This window comes from Vigna unguiculata, chromosome 3, assembly GCF_037176805.1.
Source record: "Vigna unguiculata cultivar grain cowpea cultivar isolate G323 ecotype 2 chromosome 3, ASM3717680v1, whole genome shotgun sequence".
NCBI classification, from domain to species: domain Eukaryota; kingdom Viridiplantae; phylum Streptophyta; class Magnoliopsida; order Fabales; family Fabaceae; genus Vigna; species Vigna unguiculata.
Genome location: NC_140794.1, coordinates 13,150,630 through 13,173,738, shown reverse-complemented (window position 1 = coordinate 13,173,738; position 23,109 = coordinate 13,150,630). Strand labels below are relative to the sequence as shown.

The 23,109-nt window shown below is 32.8% G+C and overlaps 4 protein-coding genes across 22 annotated transcripts; 3 read left to right on the top strand and 1 right to left on the bottom strand.

The window, feature by feature from the left end:
• Positions 1-1,348: 1,348 nt before the first annotated feature.
• On the top strand, positions 1,349-2,052 carry LOC114175703 (protein AGENET DOMAIN (AGD)-CONTAINING P1-like). The gene has a single exon (XM_028060489.2). It carries the CDS (start codon positions 1,449-1,451, stop codon positions 1,875-1,877), a length of 429 nt encoding a protein of 142 aa, XP_027916290.1. The 5' UTR covers positions 1,349-1,448; the 3' UTR covers positions 1,878-2,052.
• A 5,659-nt stretch (positions 2,053-7,711) lies between these two features.
• On the top strand, positions 7,712-15,227 carry LOC114175702 (uncharacterized). 19 transcript variants are annotated; one of them, XM_085670795.1, is made up of 8 exons: positions 7,712-10,091; positions 11,005-11,063; positions 11,235-11,419; positions 11,582-11,690; positions 11,927-12,032; positions 12,992-14,174; positions 14,322-14,443; positions 14,720-15,227. In XM_085670795.1, exon 1 carries the CDS (start codon positions 8,068-8,070, stop codon positions 9,892-9,894), a length of 1,827 nt encoding a protein of 608 aa, XP_085526921.1. In that variant the 5' UTR covers positions 7,712-8,067; the 3' UTR covers positions 9,895-10,091; positions 11,005-11,063; positions 11,235-11,419; positions 11,582-11,690; positions 11,927-12,032; positions 12,992-14,174; positions 14,322-14,443; positions 14,720-15,227. The 19 variants fall into 19 exon arrangements, with proteins under 19 accessions (XP_085526921.1, XP_085526938.1, XP_085526933.1 ...); XM_085670812.1 differs by having other exon boundaries at positions 11,005-11,419; positions 14,322-14,357; positions 14,720-14,794; positions 14,870-15,227; XM_085670807.1 differs by having other exon boundaries at positions 11,005-11,419; positions 14,720-14,794; positions 15,136-15,227.
• LOC146887485 (WAT1-related protein At1g68170-like) lies at positions 12,782-14,941 on the bottom strand. The gene is made up of 7 exons (XM_085670814.1): positions 14,727-14,941; positions 14,533-14,595; positions 14,338-14,454; positions 13,840-14,083; positions 13,409-13,567; positions 13,114-13,265; positions 12,782-13,034 (listed from the first exon to the last, which is right to left on the bottom strand). Exons 1-7 carry the CDS (start codon positions 14,939-14,941, stop codon positions 12,782-12,784), a joined length of 1,203 nt encoding a protein of 400 aa, XP_085526940.1.
• A 1,191-nt stretch (positions 15,228-16,418) lies between the features above and the next one.
• Positions 16,419-18,914, top strand: LOC146887484 (WAT1-related protein At1g25270-like). Its single transcript, XM_085670813.1, has 7 exons — positions 16,419-16,926; positions 17,037-17,099; positions 17,196-17,312; positions 17,619-17,865; positions 18,021-18,179; positions 18,287-18,438; positions 18,520-18,914. Exons 1-7 carry the CDS (start codon positions 16,751-16,753, stop codon positions 18,686-18,688), a joined length of 1,083 nt encoding a protein of 360 aa, XP_085526939.1. The 5' UTR covers positions 16,419-16,750; the 3' UTR covers positions 18,689-18,914.
• Positions 18,915-23,109: the final 4,195 nt, after the last annotated feature.

Here is a 23,109-nt window from a genome sequence, read left to right as displayed (position 1 = left end):
AGAGGAAGAAGAAGATGAGAATTGACGAATTGATTGGAAGAAGAAGACACAAATCGAGAAGCCACCTTTTCAACTCTGAACCTGCAACCGAATGGAGAGGAAGAAGAAGATGATATGGTACATTTAAGAGTTAGGGCAAATTTAGACTTCACCTTTCATTAAACCACCACTGCACACTGTACAATTATTTTTTTTACACGTCTTCACCTCTCAATGACACGTATCCGTTATCCATTGCCACGTCACCAAGATTTTAACGCCGTTCCTGACAATCTAACGGGATGTACCTGATTGATGCACTTAAAATAACTTGGGTACTAAATTGAAACCTTTTTTTCGCCGGGTACCAAATTGACACCCTTGACCCAAACTGGGTACCTTACGAGTAATTAAACCAAATAACTATACACCAATCACCATTAATGTTATCACAATAAAGTGCTATTCTTCATTAACCCAAATATCCCATTGTTTGTTTATGTTGAATTATGTTTATAAGCTCAGAAGTTATTTAAGAAATTTATCTTTTTTCTATTAAAATATTATATCTTGCCTAAAAATTTAAGTTTGTACCTAAAGATTTAGCTGCAACATTTAATCAAAACTGAAAGAAAAAAAAATACTAACAAAATAAACTGTTGAAAAAAGATTAAAAACAAACAAACAAAATTGATACAGATATTCATGTTGGCGTAGTGATACGAATCCAATATATTGAAAAAATATAAAGGGATATTGCTAAAATTTTATACACTTAAATGTTTTGAAAATTAAATCTCATATATCTCCCTCTTTAGATTCATAGGAAAATTTTTAATTCGAAGTATTTTTTCTCTTATCTACTCATTTAAATATACCATATATCTACAATGCGATATAATTGTTATCAGTTTTGACGTTAAGAAATTATAAATAATCATTAAAAATAACTTTTAATTTTGTTAAAGAATTACCTTGATCTTAACATCTAGACTTAAATAAAATAAAATAAAAACGTGTCAATTTTTATCTTCAAAATCTCCATTTTCAAAATTAACATTGATTTTTTAAAATTTTCATAAACTTTTACAATTAATTAATATTATATTTTGTCAAAAATAAAATGGTTTTCATAGAAACTTTATCTATCTATTTATTTCCATAATCTATCTATTCTATCTATTTACATAATCTGTATTTGATTATTTAAACTTTTTTATGATGCCAAACCATTATCTTAAATCAATATAAATTACCGTAATTATAATAAATAATAAATCCTTAAAGATTATAATAATAATAATAATAATAATAATAAATCCATAAAAAAGGATAAAAAACCAGCACATATATATATAAGAAGAAGAACAATATGCGAAGAGGGAACCCCCACAGAAACAACACTCTCTGTCTTCATCTTGCAACAGTGTTCACCATCACCGCTTTCAAGAACCCCCTTTTCTTCTTCAATGCGTCCACCGCGAAAGAAGGTCAATTTTCGCTCCGGCGACAAGGTCGAGGTGTGTAGCAATGAGGAGGGCTTCTTCGGCTCCTACTACCTCGCCACCGTCGTCTCGCCTCTCGACAACGGCCTATACGTCGTACGCTATGACACGCTGCTCGAAGACGACGAGTCCAAACCGCTCACGCTAACCGTCTTTCCCCGAGAGCTCCGCCCTAAGCCTCCGCGCGTCGCCACCGCCTCTTCCTTCGCGCTCTACCAGCGCGTCGACGCCTTCGACAACGACGGCTGGTGGGTCGGCGAAATCACCGGCAAAGTCGACGTCGACCGCTACTATGTATACTTTTCCACCACTCACGAGGAGATCGTGTACCCCGCCTCCGCAATTAGGGTTCACCAGGAGTGGATCAACGGCCAATGGATTCGCTCCAATTGATCAATTCACGTTTCAATTCACGAATTCCTGTAACCAATCGTGGATAGATTTCGCGTGGTGGGTTTTAATTTCAATCTGTAACTGAACGGAACATGTACACTGTGCCCTTTGTTGTTTATACATCTAATTGTGCCTCCATTTTCATATATAATCATATCGTATAATCTTGATTCAACTCCAAGGTCAATTCAGTTCTTGTATGTGTATGTTGGTGAAGTAGTTGTTTTCATTTTCGTTAGATCTTGTTGGTCGGAAAATTGGAGATACCAGGGGCTGATTAGGGTGGTTTACCGAAAATAATTTTCCAGGAAAAAGAAAAGCTGCTACGATTACCTTTTGTGTTGATGTAGAAAGGAAAAGGAAACGTGGATTAATTTGACTTGTTAAAAAACATGAATTGTTTGTGGTTTTGTTGCCCCTTGTTTTTATTTTCTTATGATGTTAATTAACTTGATGGTTTGGGTTTCCTTCCACTGTACCTGTTGGCTGTTTCAAACGCTTGTTAATGGTTTTGGACATGTACTTTAGTTGCCTAATTTTAGTGTTTTCTGATAAATAGATAATAGATATTAATGATAGTACTTTATTGCGAGATTATTTTATTAATGTGGTAACATTTTAAAAAAAAACAAAAATTGAAGAATGAAAAAGAAAATTTGTGGGAAACTTTTACTCATCATTCATCAAACTACCTTATCCACTGGAACTTTACCCAAAACTTTTGTAATGAGATAAAAGGTGTCACGTGCAAGGAAGATGTTTTGACATAAATGAATTTCGCCGTCCACAAAAAGATCATCTTAAACCATGTATGTTAGAAAATGTTTCAAATACTAAAATATACCTAAAATATAAACCGCAGGCAATGAAGTACCTTTCTTCATTAATTAGTAAAGTATTAGTTTATTAGAACTGGAAAAGATTAAATGTTGACCTTTAGCTAATACCTAATAACCACTTTATTATAATAAATATATATACTTTTATGTTTAATTAATTTATGCAAATATTCATCATAGAATGTAAAAGGTAACAAACTTTACCTCTATTTTATTAACCTCAACAAATATAAAGAATAGGAGTACTATTCTTAGACTGATAATTCTACTAAATTTTAAAAAATATATATTGTAAAAAAATTAAATAAATATTTTGCAAGCTGACAAGCAAGTCTTAAATGTAAAGATGACAGACACAATTTAGAACAGTACTAGCTGTTTTGTTGTGCAGTGATTACCCACGGCCACCTCCCCTAGAGGGGCCTTTCTTTCTGCACCTACATGTTTTCAAGCCAAGGGTGGTGAAATGTTAATTATAGTGAAAAATAAAATGAAATGGTGAAATGTTAATTTTAATGAAAAATAAAATAAAAGTCTAAATGTTCGTTGTCCTAAATCAATTTTATGAACTACATTCATTCAATTGACGTGTGAATTACGTTTTGCTAGTTTTTTCTGCGAAGAAACTTAACTATATTTTTAAATATATCATTGTTTTTGTTAGTTAGCTTGAATAATAAATTTAACAACATTCAATTTAAATGACTAAATTTATGGATTAACTTTATTTTTTATTAAAAGTTGAAAGATAAAAATACATTTAATCTAATTTCATATTCAAGTTTTGTTATCATATGTTAAAATAAATATAAATCATTTTTAAAATTTTATTATTTATTTTGTTGATAACTTTTTTATTAAAGATACTTATTTTAATTTAAAAATGAATAATTTAAAAGAAAAAACAAAAAAAATAAACAAAACAATTACTTAAAAGATAAAAATGGTAAAATAATGGTTTTAATTTAAAAAAAAAAATATTTATTAAAGAATAAAGTCAAGATAAATCTATAAACCACCTTGAAATGAGTTTGAGAAGATAAAAATACAAGATACTAAATTGTGCAATGGAACAAGTCAAGATCTCATAACCAAGAAGCATATGGTGGTGACATTACCCATTTTCCTACTTTGCACACTTTTCGTAAAATGAAGGTTTCAACTTTGTTAACCGTTGGATCGAATTAAAATTTTAACAGCTGATCCTAGACATATAGTTCTTGATTTTGATTGGTCGGATCTTTAATCGGAAGTTTGTAGTGAGGGAAACTTTTATCGTAAGGTCTTTGTGGTTTTAATTGTTGACAACATTGACCTTGTTGCTTATTTGGTGCATAACTTTCTCTATACTTATTCAATTATGTTGATTCTTTTTGCATTTGGTTCTTCATTCAATCATCTTTAATTTGAATACAAATACAAAATTTTTGGGGTTTTACACAAGCTGCAGTTTTATTTCTAAAATCCCAAGTTGTTTGCATAATGTGTTGTTAAGTTGGATTGGATAAAAATTATAAGAATTCGTTATTTTCCAAGAGAGACATATGTTATAGAGGTTTCTAAAATGTGTTTTCAAATGCTTGTGTGAGAATATAGGGGATTCCATGGGGGGGATCCTATATGATTTAATTAGTAGTGTGTTCATTGATGTAAGAGTCACTACTGAAGGTTTATCCTGATACTCTAATGCTCATTCAAGACTCATGTAGAGGGGCAGGAGGTCATGTCTTTAAGAACAACCACAGGGTTCTTATGACGGTTAAATGGACTAATCTTGTATGTGGTAGGGTGAAACTCGTTGACAATGACTCAACAGGTAGTAGAGGCCACCATAAGTGCAAAAACCACCAAGAATTATACATCAATGTCTAGATCCGGATAATTGAGTCTAGAGTGTCATCATGTGTGATGAGTTAGTTGATATTGCTTAGCTTGGTGTAATTGGTGCATTGTTCTATAATTCTTTTGAGTGTTTATATATATATATATATATATATATATATATATATGTATATATATATCTATATCTATATATATATATATATATATATATATCTATGTATATATATATATAGATATATACATATATATGTATGTATATATGTATGTATATATATATACGTATATATATGTATATATATATACATAGTATATATATATACATACATATATACATACATATATATGTATATATATATATATATATATATATATACATATATATATATATGTATATATGTATCTATATATATATACACGTATATATATATATATATGTATTTCTTTATATATATATATATATATATATATATACACGTGTATTTTTTTTTTAACTAGCTTACCCTTTTCCTTTTTGTGCTCTGTTTTTCTTATGGTGTTTTCTTTTTTTAATGATCACCAATCTTGGTGTGAGCAAATATGAAAATCTCTGGTGATCATGCAGTTGGTAGAGACAATGTTGTTTAGTGTAGGCATATTTGTTAACGTTCTTTTGAGCCCCTTTTGGAATTGTTTATTTTGTAATTTCTTACTCTGTGAGTAGTCCTTTTGGACAACTATTTCATGTTTAAGTTCTGCTTATGACATTGTTTTGTGCCTCTGGTATTACTGTTTTGGTATATTTTGGATAACTATAAAAGGTTGATTATCATATACATCAATCGCATGCTCTACTTTATATTATAATATGAAATGTCTTATTTTAATAATTTTATACTACTCAAATAGGGTGTTACAATTATGTTATTATATTATTATATTCTTATTAAATATTATTACATACTATAATATTTTATTATGTTAAGAACCTTAAAGTATTTTCAACTCTTTAATTTTTAGAATTTGTTCCATCTTAGATGTGAACTCTTCTGAAATATCATAAATATGTGAAAGTTGTTTGGATACATTAAAAAGAATTCAATTTATATAGTGTTTTTGGATTTAAATTTTTAAATTCAAACTTTATTACAACAATTTCAAATTCATTAAACTCAAAATATGTCCAAAATCTATAAAATGTTCATGAATAAAGTGTATGGTAGCTTTAGATTGGTCTCTTTGATGATACAATTGAAAATGTAATGATGTAGAATGATTATAAATGATCTCAATTGAATCTAGAAATTAGAATTACTCAATTTGGTGCACTACAGACAAAGTTCTCAATTTCATGAACCCCAATTCCCAAATTTGAGCAGAAACGCGATTTCGATCAATTCGACCAATTCGTGCAACGAAAATGCAATTGAATGTGTAGATAGTTTCGCAATGATGCAAAGAATGAAACCCCCACATCCATTTACACCAACAATCACTAAAATTACACAACCACAAAATTATGTAGCAACAAAAAACGAAAAGTGGAGTGCGATTTGAACTTGGTAATTTGTGGATGGAATCATAAAATTGTTGATGCTAATAGTTTGTGGAACATAAAAAGGAGCTAAACGAAACCACAAGTTGGATCAAAACACGTAAACGATGTTAAATTCGAATGGAATAGTAACATGGGCACTTGAACAATATGAAATTATGCAAACAAATGTGAATTGATGAATTGGTGATGTAATTAGGTGGTGTTATGGTTCAAATAACTTAGAAATCATCCCAGGAGTGTGCACAAATTTACGGAACTCAAAATGATTAAGAAATGAGTGAGAAATTTAATGGAATAGTAACTAGTGGTGTGTGAAAATGGAGCAAAATTGAGGTTTTGGTGATTTGATGATGGAAACTCAAAATTAAACTTGCAAACAGTTAAAGGAACTTAAAAGTGATGTGTGTGAAGTGGTGGAATGAGAAGAAACTCAAAATTTTAGTAAAAATGCAATGACATGGAGAAATATGAGTGAAATTAGCTCGATTACTACCATTGGTGTTGAATCCAACCTATTCATCTTGTTTTCTCTGAAACAATGATGTATAGAGGTCTTTTGGACACACCAATTCATAGGCCTGGTTCCAACACCTAGATTCGGTAAGGTAAGGTGGGATTCAAGCTCAAAAAGTGGTAGCCAAGGTGGTGGTTTAATGGAAAATGATGATGGACATTATGAAACCATAGACTAAACAAACATTACTGTAGTTTTCATTCATTAAAGCTCAAATCCAGATTACAATACAAAAAAAATGAGTACAAGGAGTTGCCCCGACCTTCCTCTCACTAAGGCTTGAGCTATCCAAGCTTCCAAAGGTAAAAATGGAGTGAAAATGAGTGTTAGAAGGTGGAATTTTGTGTTTGCCCAATGAAGTGGTATGATGGTTCCCAAATACAGTCTCCAATGGTCCAAGAAATATTCAGAATAATCCCTCGGAGGCTACTGGGTTGTCTCCCATGCCACCTCACCAAATCTACCCTAAAACCTCACCTACACTATGTCACCTATCACCAAATGAGCCCAAACTTCAATATGCCCCTATCAGATTTTTGACAATTCCAAGGCCAAAACAAGTCACATTTAGAGTCCTAAAGTGATCCAAATGATTGACTCTTGATTTGGGGTCTGAATGACAAAAGTTAACTCTAAAGTCAACCATGCCACTTTTGCACACTTCATGCTTCGTCATCAACTTGACCTTGCTCCTATGTGAACTTCTAGGCCTTCAAATTTTCAATTAAATCTTACCTAATATGCTTAAATTAGTTATTTTAGAGTGAAAAAATGATCACTTTGACAAGTGTAAAAAATTATAAAGATAAAAATATAACAAATAAAATAATTTGAGTATTTAAGTGGAATGATTTGATATATATATTTTAAAAAAATTTATTATAATATATATATATATATAAATTGTAATTAAACTTGTTTATTAATTTAGTCTCAATTTAGAAAAAGATAAAATTAGACAATTTTAAAAAATATAGATATTAAATTGAAAACAAATTTAAATAAAAAAATGAAATCGATAATTAACGAAAAAAAAGCAAACTAAACCTTCTTAAAATTAGGAGAATAAATTCAACTAATTTAATACTAAATCGATAATTATACCAAAATAAAGTATACAAATGCAGAGGGCGAGTGCGAACAGAGAATGACCCAGCCAACGGCGTGTCAGGCGACGACGACCGACGACGATGGTCACCATGTTGTTGACGGCAAACGCGGGAGACTGCGTGAGAGGGTGAACCGCGAGACTAGAGCCCTAATCTGGTGTGAGAGAGGAAGATGAGAGAGGGTGATCCGCGAGAAGAAGTAGGGGGGCTTAAACACGGGGAGCCCTAATCTGGTGGGTTCGTCTTCCCCATACGACTTCGTTTTCATTGAACTAGTCCGAGTTAACGAGTTGACTCACGATCTTGATAACATTGTTTGCAACCATTAGGGAGCAAGTTGTTTCTGGCACTGATGCTGCTCGGAAGCAAAAGAGTAACTTTGAATGCTTCAAGATTTCTCTTTTTCTCTAGTTTCCCTTGTCTTCATCACATGATCGGCACTTTCTCTCACACCCTTTCCATAGTCACTACCACAAACACAGATGACGCTGAGAGGCACAGCAACGGGACGCAGTTCTTGATTTTCATGAGGCACCTATGCAGGACAGGTCAAGTGAAGAACTTTGATGAAGCTTTGGACTTGTTTCAAAGAATGGCTAGAATGAAGCCTGTGCCTTCTGTGAAGGACTTTACTTTATTGTTGGGTGTTATTGTGAGGTTGAGGCATTACACCACTGCCATATCTTTGGTTAAGCACATGTATTCTGCTCTACGCATAGAACCTGATACCATTACTCTTAATATTGTGATCAACTGTCTTTGCCGCTTAAAGTTGATATCTTTTGGGTTCTCCGTCTTGGGGACCATGTTCAAACTTGGTTTGGAGCCCACTGTGATGACTCTTACCAATCTCATTAATGGGCTTTGTGTGCAAGGCAATGTGGCTCAGGCAGTGGTGTTGGCTGATCATATGGAGAAAATAGGGTATCCATTAGATGTATACACTTATGGGGTGTTGGTTAATGGGTTGTGCAAGACGGGAGACACTTTGGTGGCGGTTCGATGGTTAAGGAAGATGGAGGAAAGGAATTGGAAACCTAATGTGGTAGTTTACAGTAGTGTTATGGATGGTTTGTGCAAGGATGGATTGGTATATGAGGCATTAAATTTGTTCTGTGAAATGGGTGGGAAAGGTGTTTTGCCTAATCTTGTCACTTATACTTGTTTGATTCAAGGTCTCTGTAATTTTGGAAGATGGAAAGAAGTTGGTTCTCTTCTGGATGACATGATGAAAATGGGAATGATGCCGGATGTCCAAACACTCAATATTTTAGTGGATTCTTTCTGCAAAGAAGGAAAAGTAATGCAGGCTAAAAGTGTGATTGGGTTTATGATTATAATGGGTGAGGAACCGGATGTCTTTACATATAATTCACTGATTCACGTTTATTGTTTGCAAAACCAAATGAATGAGGCCATGCGAGTATTTAATGTTATGGTTAACGGGGGCTGTTTACCGGACATTGTAGTCTTCACTTCACTTATCCATGGATGGTGCAAGAACAAAAACATTAACAAGGCTATGTATCTGTTGGAGGAAATGGGTAAGATGGGATATGTACCTGATGTTGTCACTTGGACCACTCTTATAGGTGGGTTTTGTCAAGCAGGTCAACCATTAGCTGCGAAAGATCTGTTTTTTAATATGCATAAACATGGTCAAGTTCCTAATATCCAAACTTGTGCTGTTATGTTGGATGGCCTGTGTAAAGGAAATCTCCTTTCTGAGGCAGTGTCATTGGTTGAGGCAATGGAGAAGAGTAATTTGGATCTTAATATTGTCATTTATACCATTTTGCTTGACGGAATATGCAGTGCCGGGAAATTGAATGCTGCATGGGAACTCTTTTCTAGTTTGCCCGCTAAAGGCTTGCAAATTAATGTTTATACGTATACCATTATGATTAAGGGTCTCTGTAAACAAGGACTGTTAGATAAAGCTGAAGACTTGCTGATGAATATGGAAGATAATGACTGCCTGCCAAATAACTGCACTTACAATGTCTTTGTTCAAGGCTTGCTGACAAAAAAGGAGATTGCAAGGTCAATAAAATACCTTGCAATTATGAGAGACAAGGGTTTTTCGGTGGATGCTGCCACCACAAAAATGATTATCAACTACTTATCTACTAATAAAGGAGACACTGAAATTCAAGAATTTTTGTTTCCAAAAGGGTAGCACACTTGAAGAGTTTCACTACACCTTTATTTAAATCTAACTCAAATTAGGGAAGGCCCAAGGTGAAGTGTGTTTGTGCACTGTCCACATTTCAAGCTCAAGAAATTGTTGTTAAGGGGATTTTAGATAAAATTTTCTTTAGCTCTACTAAACAACTTGAGCTTTTAAAGGGAATTAATCCTTTGACATTTCTATTGGTAAGTTTGTTCATCTCTGCATGCACATTTATTTTGATATATCCTCAAGAGCATACTAAAATAGCTCAGAGTAAATAGACTTCTATGCAATCTAGATATCGAGTAGTATCCTTGCATTTCTTATGGAGTTGTATAGTTCTTTTTACTTGACTATATGTTTTCCTTTATTAAGAGGAAGACTTTAAGCCAAACTCAATCCCACAAAACCGGTTTGTAAGGTGATGTTTGCACCCATTTATATACTTTAAATTGGCCTTATCTTTAGTCGATGTGAGACTTCCAACACACCCCTTCATGCCTAGGTATATACATCTCGAGCATGGGACTTAACATCAATGAATGGTCCAACAGCAGGTGGAACAATATGCCCAACAAACAATAAATCTCACTAAGATAAGTTTTAACCTGACTCTGATATCATATTGAATATAGTGAAAAATAGGTATGATATTAATCTCCCTTGTGTTGTTTCCTTAATTAACAATAGAGGCTATGTTTCTCTAATTAACATAAAACACAATATATCTGACACCTTCAAGTAAGTTTATTGATGAAATTAGAGTAGGATGTATTGTTTTCCCACAACATTAGACATAAATTGTTCAATGTTGCTAGGAAATGATAATTGACAGCTTAAAATTCTGCTACAGGTGAAAGGACATAATAACGTAAGATTCAGTTACCCTATTTTAGGTAATATAACATAAATATAAAATCAATCTAATTGATCATAACATCAATTGATCTTAATATTATTGGTTATTATGTTTCTAGGATTCTAACGGTCTGCATGAAGTTGTTGCTTTATTAATCCTTTAGTATATGGAAAATATAGATTCCCAATGTTTTTGTCTAAACTTTATATGAACTATGTGCTAACGCAGGCTCAAAATTTGTTAAACTTTTATTGCAGGAGCTTGTTCCTTCAAGACTCCTATTTTGCTGAACTGACTATCACTACACATGTCATAAGTAAAACCATTGTTTTCTCTCTCAATTTGAAATAATTTGTTATAAGGAGATATATTTATCCAATTGCTTAACCATTTTAAGAGGACTATATATGATTGCCTTGCATAATACACGTTAAGATATGCATTTTTTATGTCTGAGGTGGTATTTGTGATGACTATTGTTATACAGGTTCGGTAAAGAAGCTTCCTGTTTCACTGACCATCATGCATGATTGTTCAAAATGTAAAGATAATATTGTTGAGGAGCTTGAATCCACACTTTCTCTTATAAAAGTCTCTAGGGGGACCACCAATCTGTCTAATTGAATTCTTAATCCATTCCAAGTTCTTTCTGTTTAGAAAGATGATTGAGAGGTAAATATTTATATTTATATTCATTTTTTTGGGTTTTATTTGTCTAACTCCTTCCGATTTTTATTTTAGGAAAAATTCGTATTCTCTGCAATTTAGTGGACATTATGTATAATAAGGTATATTTTCTAGCAAGTTGAACATGTTTACTACATTTGGTTGTAGGACTGTGAATTACTTTATGTTGCTGAAAGACCAGAGGAACTCAGAATAACAACATTGTTGTGCCACCTATAGCTATTCGACCATCAATTGTAATGGATGAACTTTTGAGGTAGTTCCAGTGTGGCTATATTTTGTATTTTCTCACCTTAATTAACACAATGCTATTCTTTGGTGCATATGTTGAGGGACTAGAGAGCTCTAATGAGATGAAACTTGTATATATACAGTTTCTTTTCGCTCTCTCTGTTTCAGGACAATTCCAGATTTTTCTTTAACTCAAACATCAATTCTTTATAGAAAATGATGATAACTAATGCTTATGGTTTCTGTCTTTATTTATTGTAGACTGAAAATGTCACAACTGAGGCTAAAGAACATAATCCAAGCAAATGCTGTTCCGCGCCAGGAATTACTGTAATCAATTGTTTCATCCAAATATCTGGTATGGTAGGTAGGGCATCTTGAGTGTTAAGATTTCCTTTCTAAAGCTTCAGTTCATGTTAAATATGTTTTTTGTTCTTTAAGTTGCATATATAGATTATATGCTCAGAAAAGGTTTTTAAGCTTTGTCCTTTGCTTTTTAAATATTATTATGCAAATGTGTATTTTAGTTGTAGTTGTCCTTGTTCTGGTACTATCTATAAAGTTTCTATATGCCCTGTGTGTTGGGGATGAATTGCTTTTTGGATAGAGGCACTTTTTGCCTTGATAAAAATGATGCTTCCAATGGAATTTGAATCCTTGCGCCTCAGATAAATTAATCTGATGTAGAGCTCAGTTTAGTAACTGAACTGCATGTCGTTGTTGATTCATTATCTTTTCTATTTTTATAAAATTTGTTTTAACAAGATAATTTCAAGGCTTGCTCTTGTGTAAAGTTATGTTCGAATAATTTATCATTCACATTATTACTTTCTAAGGCAATTCACTTTGGATTTCCTTAACTTTTACTGCAAAATCGAAATACTAACAGACAAATTTTCTTTTCTTTTTTCTCTCCAAAATTTTTATGTCCTACTAAAAGGAAAATATTATATGAATACACTCCCATTTAAATGTGAGTTCCTGTAAGGCTTTCCCATAAAACAAATGTGTTTGATGCCCATAAACTGCTCGTATGAATTGCTACCTCAAATGTTTGAAATCTCACACAAATTACTCAATTTCTCCCACTGGGTCGACCCTAGTGGTGTTGAATTTTCACTTAGTAATGGTTGATATAGTTGATGGTGAACAGGAAGTAACACTTGTTACAATCTTCTTGTCTTGATCCCTTTGGCAGCATGCCAAAGATGGGTTGGTAAAGTGGATTGTTTCACATTGAACAGAGTCTTCTGAGAATACCTCGATCTGCTTCATTTGTGTTTCCTTGCTTTGCTTCATCTGTGTTTCCTTAATTTTTCCCCACAGCAACAGGTACAATCCCCCCACAACCAGCACTGATCCTGTAACACTGCACAGCATTGACACTTGAAATGAAAAAGTTGAAGGTTCACATACAATTGCATAGCTAATTTTGTTGTTTAATTCACCTTCCAAGGTTGGGACATTTATCTGTTACCAAAGGCTCGATAAGGGTCACAATGACCAGCATTAGAGGACTAAAAGCAGACGCAAATAGCGGTCCCTTCCTTCGCACACACCACGCTAAAAGGGTGTAACACACTCCAGAGGCCAAAATTCCCTGCAAAACAAAAAATATAGCTACCAGTTATAGTTTGTAATTTACTTCATTTTAACCATGCAATATTTTGGTTGTATGTGTGTGCTGGTCATGGCAAAGGAGAGTGTTTAGAAAGCACCAAAAACACATATTTAATCAGTTACCGCAGAAACTGCTGTTACAAGCCTAAAGTTCCAACCAAGTTTCCACTGGCTCCAATCTTTCTCCGTAGAGAGCGCAAATAAAACGGATTGGATTGAGGCGGTTGAAGATGTTAAAGCCGCAATTGAATAGTGCCACGGAAACTTCTCGCTCATCTTTGTCTGCGGTTATCTTACAAAACTCAATTTCTGACCAAGTTTAGGCAAACAAGTTGTCTGAATTTGAAGAAATTCTAGGATGTGTTCAAAATTTAAAGGTTTTGGTAATGTTATTAAGAAACACTCTCTTGGTCTGTGCAGACTCATTTGATTATTGATCCTAAAAGTAACTGTTCCAAAATCTTTAGATCTGTATTAGTATCATAATACTTTGTACTTTGTAACACTTTTTGTAAAATCTTCAGAAAGTTATTGAAGGCAATTTTGAGTTGAACCTGGATTATCAACCACACTGAGTAAGTCAAAGCGGCTCCAAAGGCTAGTATGCAGCCCCACAATGGAGAACCTGTGGGGGCACCATGTGGTGATGGTGCATGATGCAACAAGCCAATATGTGATGACCAGAGGCATAGCTTTCTTCCTTTGTAGAAAGTGAGGATCATGGCACCACCAATTCCTGTTAAAGTTCCCACCAACTTGGCCATTCCACCTGCTGTTCTAAGATTTGACTTCTCAAGTCTGCATAATTCAAATGTCAAACTTTTCTAATCGTTAAAATTTGTTCAAAATTGAAAATCACCATTGAAAAACATTAAAGAACTTGAATTCGGTGAGTATGTTATTTGTACTGATTTCTGATTATTTTTTCTTTTTTAGATTTTTCACAGTATAGTCTGCAAAATAAATATATATAATCTTTTTTAAAAATTTTTCTTTTGAAAACCCTGATCTAAAAGTTTATTGTTTGATATGCAAGGTTACATGGAGCGTACCCGAGAGAAACAGACATAAGGTAGGTGACACCAGGGATGAGATTCAACATGGCTGTAACATATACTGCAGATGTCAACGCCAACGATTTAACGTACAGACCTTGTAGTAAGGATCCCCTGAAAATTTTTAAATCACAATCTTACACATTTTGGTTAAATTCTATATTAAATGAATTAGGGCATTAGAAATTTTACCCAAATAAGCCACAGAGAAAACCTAGGAAGACAACTTGCCCAGTAACATATTGCAGATGTTTCCTGGTCAAACACGTACCAAGATTAAAGTAGATAGATTCAAATTAACATTAGCTTTTACTAATAAAGTTATGTTATATGTGCATGGGAACTGAAACTAACTGTTTTTGTTTCATAACAATTTAAGGGGAAACTTATAAGAGAAACACCTTTCAACGATGAGAGCAAGGGGAACAATGAAGGCAGTAGCAAAGATGAATCGGTAGGCAACAAGAATACTTAAGCTCATTCCATCATCTGCTACTATCTTTAACATGATATTCACCACTGCATATAGAGTCTGGAGCAGTATCATTAACAGTACAGGCTTCACATTACCTATGGCTTCAACTTTGTATAAATCATCCATCCTGCAGCACCTATGACCAAAATGCAAATCCTAGCTTCCCAAAGTATAGAATACTTGGTGAAGCAATGCAGCATGAATAAGAACAAGAAGCATCAGCTTCTGATCCCACTTTTGTTTTGACAATACTAAACTTTGGCTAGTGTTATTGGAATTAAATAATGGGTAACAGCTCTGTGAACTTCTTTTGTGTGCAGAATATATGTATATAAGAAAAATGCCCCTTTGCCATATCATGCAGACATGCAGTTTAGACTTGATAAGGAGACAAAATGAGTTCAACTTGTGCGAGTTTTTATTTGTTTTTGGTCCCTTCCTTTACATTTTTCGATCTTTTATAAATTTTTTATATTTTCTTTTTTAATATCTTTATTTTCCAACACCTATAGGTTGCGTTTTACATAAGGAGAAACCTGATGAAGTATGGTTGCCTCCGAAAGGTCTGCAGGCGAGAGTCGTTGAAGTTATAACCACTCTCAATACGTGTTGATGTAGAGTGAATGTACGTAAAATTCACTTAGACCATGAACTACATAAAATAAAGGAAACGATAACAGTGAAAACTCAAAGAACAACTAGAAGATTAATAAAGGTGAACAAGAAAAACTCACACAGAAGATTAACGGGTACAAGACACCTTCATATGAAGAGACATAGACCACATTATAATTCAAATTCTCGCAATTAATAGGTAGTTTGGTTGCAATTTCGTTTTCCTTCGCTGATAACAGACCAACACTGGTTTAATCCATTTTATTATGTTTTTGATGCTTAAATCCATATTTCTTCATTGTATTACCTTAGTTTACTTGTACGAACATAACTTGCATAGTTAATTTCGGTTCTGCATGTTAAATCAGATTTTCCTAAATTTAGGAGATAGATTTTGTAGTTTAGGTAATTCTGCTATTTTTAGGATTTTAATTCTGCAATCCTTCTTTGAAGTAATTTTCTGTTCTAGGCTTCAATTAGCATGATTCTAAATCACTATGCATACTCCACTCATGATTTCATCCATTCTATTGCATCAATCCGTTGTGTATTATCCGTTTTGCATCAAAATGCAAAACTGGTTTTCATACAATGGAATAATACTGTTTTATTTGGTTCACATCCTCAAACACCTTTTTATTGTATTTGACCTGAATTTGTTACCCAGCTCTCCTAAAAAATTGATATATTAAGGTTCATATTTTCAATTGTAAATTTTTATTTTGATAAAATAGTTGTATAATTTTTATTTTATTTATTTATCTTTGTATCTAATACAATAAACTCATATGTATATATTATTTAAGGTATTAGAATTGAATAAGTGTTTTTTACAATCGAGATAAATGAAAAGAAACAGTGTAATATTATATTAAATTTTCATATGTATAGACTCAGATCAAACATGTAATCTTTTTTATTTTTCTTATTAAATCTATTAATTTATAAATTTATATTATTTTTTTTTCTGTTTTAGAAACATCTTAATTATTTAGCACAAAAGTATGGGTCGACCATTGAATGCAGAGGGTCTGACGACATTAAAACATTGTGTCATTTGATATAATGATTTATTGGTCGGTCTCTCCAAAGGCATTGAGAAGCTCAATTTCTCCTTTATGTAGCATTTACAAAACCACATGATAGAATGTACAAAAACCAAGGCAATCCAGAACATCTATCCCACATTTCTCTTCATTAATTCACCACCTAACTCTACACAACAGAACTATAAAAATGTAAGTTTCTCTTCTCATATAATATGGTTAAAGCACTTGTGAAACCCCATATAAGAAAAACACCATATTCATAAACAAGAGAATGCTGCATAAGTTGAAAGCATACATTCTAATGGTGGTTGTGCAGATTGCATATGCAGCTGTTAACGTCATCTACAAGCTAGCCATAAACGATGGCATGAGCATGAGGGTGGTCACGGCCTATCGTCTCCTTTTTGCTTCGCTTTTCACTATTCCCGTTGCTCTTATCTATGATAGGTTCTTCGTTACTTTGCCTTTTCTTTCTTTTTCCAATTACACCATTTACTCTCTCCTAACATCATCATCAATGTTAAATAACAACACATCTTAGAATGTTTTGTTATCAGAAAGACGAGGTCAAAGATTACTTGGAAGGTGCTTTTCTTGGGATTCCTGTGTGGATTGTTTGGGTATACTACTGAATTCTTCATATAAGTGATTTCACTTTCATATATTATACAAACGATGCTGATATATATGATTATTTATTTATTTATTTATTTCAGAGGAAGTTTATTCAGTAACTCTTACCTTGTTGCGATGGATTTAACATCAGCATCGTTTATGTTGGCTATGATCAATCTTACTCCTGCCATTACCTTCATTATGGCCTTATCCTGCGGGTATACTCCTACCTATCTTCTTCTCAGATTTTCGTACTATTTTAATACAAAGTATTCATACAATAAAGATGAATATTACATAAGAATCATATTATAAATCTCCAAGTATTAAAACGTCCAAAAGCAGACTAATTAAAATGAATTAACATATTCTAAAAGATACAACAATTTTGAAGTAAATAACACCCCCAAAGTAAGTTTTAGATTTTGATACACATTGGTTCAAATGTCTGCATAAAATTTTATACTATAGTAATTACTATATGTTTACTTTAGCCAAATTAACTTTTGATTTGTTATATATAGATTGGAAAAGTTAAATTTGAAAGTAGCAGAAGGGAGGGCGAAGGTGATAGGCACCATAATTGGAATTAGTGGGGCAATGTTGGTGACCTTTGTGAAAGGCACAGAAATTAATATTTGTTCCTTCAAAATCAACCTTATGCATACACATCACAACCCATCATCACCCCATCAGTTTCGAAATAAATTGTTGGGAGTTCCATTGGCCATTCTCAGCTGCTGCAGTTATTCTCTGTGGTATATACTACAGGTAATATAATCTTGTTTTTTTTATCAGTTATTATCAACAAAAAAAGTCACAGTTATTTTTTGGTCATTTTAGACAACATGAACTTCGAAAATGATCGACATGTTTATGCTGTTTGAGTAGTGTTAATTAGTTTTTTTGTGATGCGTGGTGATAAGGCTAAATTGAATGAAGAATACCCAAATTCAAATTCAAGCACAGCTATAATGAACACAATGGGAGCACTGCAGGCCACCATTTTCACTCTGTGTGTCGATAGGGATTGGAAGCAGTGGAAGCTGGGTTTCAATATCAGGCTTCTAACTGCAGCTTATTCGGTATGATCCTAATTTACAATTTCATATTCTAACTATAAAACTCTCATTTTTGAGAACTTATCCAATGAAAAAAAATGAGATAAGTGAGAAATGAAGTGTTTACGCAGGGAATTGTGGCCTCTGGAATAATGGTTGTGATCATTGCGTGGTGCATAAAGAAGAGAGGTCCTCTATTTGTGTCTATTTTCAGTCCTCTACAGCTTGTGCTGGTGGATATAGCTGCATATTTTATGTTAGATGAGAAATTATATTTAGGAAGGTATTTTCTAAATCTTAGTCTTAGTTTTACGTAAACAATTATGATTTGGTATGATTAATCTTATTTGGTTAAGTTGAACAGTGTAGTTGGAGCAGTGATGATCGTGTGCGGTTTATACGTGGTGCTTTGGGGTAAAGCCCAAGAATTGAAAAAGAAGAAGTCTGAATTAGTGTCATTAGAAAACACGACCAGAGGAGAGTTCGAAAATGTTGAGGTTGTAAGCTCAGCACCTAGGTCACAACAACCATGAATGTTGCTCTTCACATCAGAGACTACTTACAGAAAATACGAAGAACAACTTATTTTGTTCTTTTCTGTTGGGAGAAATGCACACTCTGTTTAGATGGTGATATATAGAGCAAGTTCTTTTCTTCAGGAATTGCTTGTGTCTTGTTTTTTGATTGATACCTTTTGTAATTGATTAAAGTATTCAACTTAAAACAGTTAATATTAATTAAAAGTTTTTAACGCACCCAGTTGAGATTTTTTTGAAAAGGGTCATATTATTATATTTATTAATTTTTTCCATTCCATTTTTGTTTTTTGTTTTGTTCTCGTTGATCTTTTTAGTTCTCTCTAAATTATATCTTGTATTTATGGTGTTTATCTTATATTAGTTCTTTGACACATGTATATATAGGTAGGCACAGAAACACATAAAACATATTTATTGTAGGATGGTGGTAGTTTGACACCAATATTATCATTTGACACTTCTATAAATTAATATTTTATTCAAATAATAATATTTTATTAAGAAAAGTTAATGTCAAATAATAGTTATTTGAGAATGACGGTGTCAAAGTAACTTTTTCCTTTATTGTATGCTTTTTCAAGTAAAGACGTACGATAGCACATCAAGTATTATATAAAAAGAATATAAAAAATAGAACAAACAAGTAAAATAAGATTAAATATATTAAAAATCTATTATGATAAAACTTTTTAAGAAAAATTCATATATTTATTTTTCATATATTATTCAACTTTCTACTTTTTGTCAAAATTTTTTAACATTAGATACTTAACAAAAGATGATAATGGGAATTGTTCCAACATAGTAAAAAAAGGTTATTTTTCGAATCTAGGCAAATCTGCCTCCAAACCTATGAATCTCGGTAAATTTGAAAAAAATTTCAAAATTTGGCAAGTTGTGTATTCTCCACATGATTTCATTTGAAGAAATTGTGCTCCTCCTAGAATATTTTCCTTGGGTCAATTGGTCAGCTTTGAAGTCGTGAGGGCCCAAGACAACTTTCATTACAAAGTTGATGTAATCGATTACAAAAATGTATGAAGTGCACCTGGGTTTTTGTAATCGATTACAAAGTCTATGTAATCGATTATCAACCAATTTTGGATGTTGGGTGCATTAAATAGTGACAAATCTTGTGTTTCTCAATGTCCCTTCTTGCTCTTGAATCGTGTAAAGACATAGAAAATGGATTTTTAGAAGTGATAGTGGTCTAAAAATAGTCAGACTCAATTATTTTAATATTAAAAGGTTTTAGAATAAATAGAATTGTTATATAAGAATTTTATCATTTTAAAACATAATATCTCTTTAGAAATCACTTTTCTAGAGTTCTCTAACTTCTCTTTAAGAATTCTTCCTCTTTGGTAATCTAATTGAAGAACTGAGACCGTAAAAGTGATCCTCGCGGAGAGTTCTTCAATTTGGATCGATCATTTTATCTGTTCGTGTAAGTTAGTTTTCTACCCCTTTTCTCGGTCCAATATGTTTTGCCCTTGCATGCAGTCTTTCTTTCGGTTGCATGTGTCATTTAAATCATCAGTATGAGTCTCCACTAATAAGTGATCATAACGGTATGTCCTAATCATTTTTGTGATATTTCTATATGTAGACACAACATCTTGTGGAGTTAGAGGTGTATGACGTTTATATAGTTGTCTAAGTTGGATAACATGTAAGGGAAACTAATTGCATTATTTTTAAGTTACAAACATGTTAGAATTATTATTTGTATGAGTGTACTGTGATTTTGCCGTTGTATCTGAGTTACATAATGATATGTGATATGTGAAACTATGGGATTTAGGTTTAATTATGCTTGTTTAGAAATGTTTGATGTTTTAGTATTACATTAAGATCAATTGACATTGATGTTTGTGATAAATTTGAGTTTGGTATGTGCTTAACATATGTGAAGGTTCATGGGTTGCTTAAACTTGATTGGGAATGCACAATTACACAGAATCATATTTTGCAGAATTATGTAAACTCGTTGGGCGAATTCAAAGTCTGAGGCTCACTGACTTGGGAGTTGCTGAGCGAGCATTTACTCGTTGGGCAAATTATTGAAGGATGTTTCCTCCTAGAGTCCTAGTGATACACTCCTTAGGCGAGTCATCTGGTTGCTGGTCGAAAGGACATTTGTGCACTTTCATCCAACGAGAAAATGTGTTTGCTGAGCAAGTAGATCAAAACCTGAGTAATTGTTGGTTGATAATTTTAGAATCTTTGTAACTTTTATGAATGAGTGATTGAGAAATGATTGATTATTGAGAATTGTTGATACTAATTTAAGGAGAATTAGTAGTGAATTGTTGTAGTGCATGCATTGATGTACTGTTAGAAGTTATCCTGACACTCTAATAACCATTCAAATTCTCAAGTAGAGAAGAATATGGTATGTGGTGAGAGGAGCAGGAGGTCCTAGTCTAAGGGTTTTACCTTAACCAAAGGCGTTAACGGACTAACCTTGTGTGTGGGAATGTTTACCGCTTTGCAGAGTATCAGATGCCATCACAAGTCACTACGCTAAAATTGTCAATAGAGAGCGCTTTTTTTGTTCATGGACAATGCTTTTTAGGCACTCTCTAATGGAGTGATGTCTATTAATTGAGAGGGCTTGCAAAAAGCGCTATCTAATGATTTTCAATAGATAATGCTTCTTCGAATACGCGCTGTCTATCTACACGTCAATATATGACACTTATCCAAATAAGTTCTCTCTATCTGCATGTCAATAGAAAGCGCTTCTCCAAATAAATGCTCTCTATCTACACGTTAATAAAAAACGCTTTAATTAACAAACATTGTCTATTTGATGCGTTTTTTTTATAATTTATTTTATTTTCATTCATTTAAACAAATGTGTTTTACAATACGCAGTGCTTTGAACAAAAAACGCTCTGTATATTTTATAATATAGCTTACTTCTATTGGAATTGTTCCTCCTTCATAATATGTGATAATTTCCTTCATATAGCAACAAATGTAATACCTACAATCATTGTCGTTGGCCTGTTTTGGACATTAGAAAACCAAAAGTACAAAACATGAATATAATTGGTATTAACAACATTCATTGATTTTCAAATAAATAATTGTAACTACCTTAATTGTTGTCCACTTGATATTGCTTAACTTAGCCTTTGAAACCTTATATCCTCTTTGAGCTCGGTAGGTTTGTATAACCTAGTTAATAAATAAAAATAAAGCATGTAAGTAAAAAAAAAAAATACAACTACAAGTATACATATATGTGAATTACATGTATATTCTTACATGTCAAAAAACTTCTTCAAATCTTGCCTCATATTAATGTCATTGTGTAATGGGTCAAGATAATAAATTATCTCTATCTTAATATTGATTGCGAGCAAGTCCCAATGTTGGCTACAATTCGAAAAAATCAACAAAATTAGATTATGTGCATCTAACTGAAAATAATATATTGTTCATAAAGTTGGAAAAAAAAGTATTACCTTGTAATGATAGGTGCAACAACAAACTTATTAATCACCCCATTATCAAGAAAAATATTGACTATTTTTTACATTCTCTCTTTCATAGGTATCTCATGTGCTGTTATTTGGGATGATAAAAAAAAGAACTTCTTGTCATTTGGTTTAATAAAAGTTTGATATAGGTACCTTATGAAAGAAAAATATAAGAATACATTAGTAATATCATACATAAGAGCTACTAATCAAAGAATAAAGTTAATGATAAAAAGTAGTATTATGTACCCGATATATATAGAGATTGTAGATGCACCTAGCCATGCATAGTCAATAACTTCTCCAATAATTTATGCATTAACAATCTCTTTATGTTCATCTAGTCCAAATATGACTTTCTCCATTTCTATTGGAGAAAGTGACTTTGTAGGCTTTAGTTTCATGTATAAAACATATAAAGTTAGGATAGACTCCATTCTTTATAGGATAGAATAACTTTGCTCACTCACGCAAACAAAATAGTATGCAAGTTCACTCCAAAGCTTCGTAAATTCCAATTAACCCATTGCTTGTGCACCTCGTGAATTGCATTTCGAATAGAAAAATTCATAAAAATGTGCACCCTAAACCTCATAAATATCAATAATCTCAACAAGGGAGGCATATGACAAGTTCAATCGCGTTCACTCCTTTTCACCCTTTCCCCTTACAAAAACATACTCAATAAAAAATTTCTCAGCAATAGAAATCACACTAGATGATTACGAAACATTACCTGTATCAAGTGCGACATAGATGTAGACAAAAAGCACAAGTGCAGAATGAGTCTTGGACACTGAGTGCGGAACGAGTGCGAAATGAGCGCGAAACGAGTGCGGAACAAGTGCAAAGTGTGGAACGAAAAGCACAAGTGAGGGTGCTGATGAAGAAAGGAATGCGAGGGTGCCATTTTTTTAATTAAAG

Coding starts and splice junctions, on each gene's coding strand:
- LOC114175703 (XM_028060489.2), top strand. CDS start 1,449: ATGCGTCCACCGCGAAAGAAGGTCAATTTTCGCTCCGGCGACAAGGTC.
- LOC114175702 (XM_085670797.1), top strand. CDS start 8,068: ATGCTGCTCGGAAGCAAAAGAGTAACTTTGAATGCTTCAAGATTTCTC.
- LOC146887485 (XM_085670814.1), bottom strand. CDS start 14,941: ATGGATGATTTATACAAAGTTGAAGCCATAGGTAATGTGAAGCCTGTA. Junction 14,596..14,726: donor GAAAGGTGTTTCTCTTATAA/GTTTCCCCTTAA, acceptor GTGTTTGACCAG/GAAACATCTGCAATATGTTA. Junction 14,084..14,337: donor CTTATGTCTGTTTCTCTCGG/GTACGCTCCATG, acceptor TGAATTATGCAG/ACTTGAGAAGTCAAATCTTA.
- LOC146887484 (XM_085670813.1), top strand. CDS start 16,751: ATGCTGCATAAGTTGAAAGCATACATTCTAATGGTGGTTGTGCAGATT. Junction 17,313..17,618: donor ATTATGGCCTTATCCTGCGG/GTATACTCCTAC, acceptor TGTTATATATAG/ATTGGAAAAGTTAAATTTGA. Junction 18,439..18,519: donor GAGAAATTATATTTAGGAAG/GTATTTTCTAAA, acceptor TAAGTTGAACAG/TGTAGTTGGAGCAGTGATGA.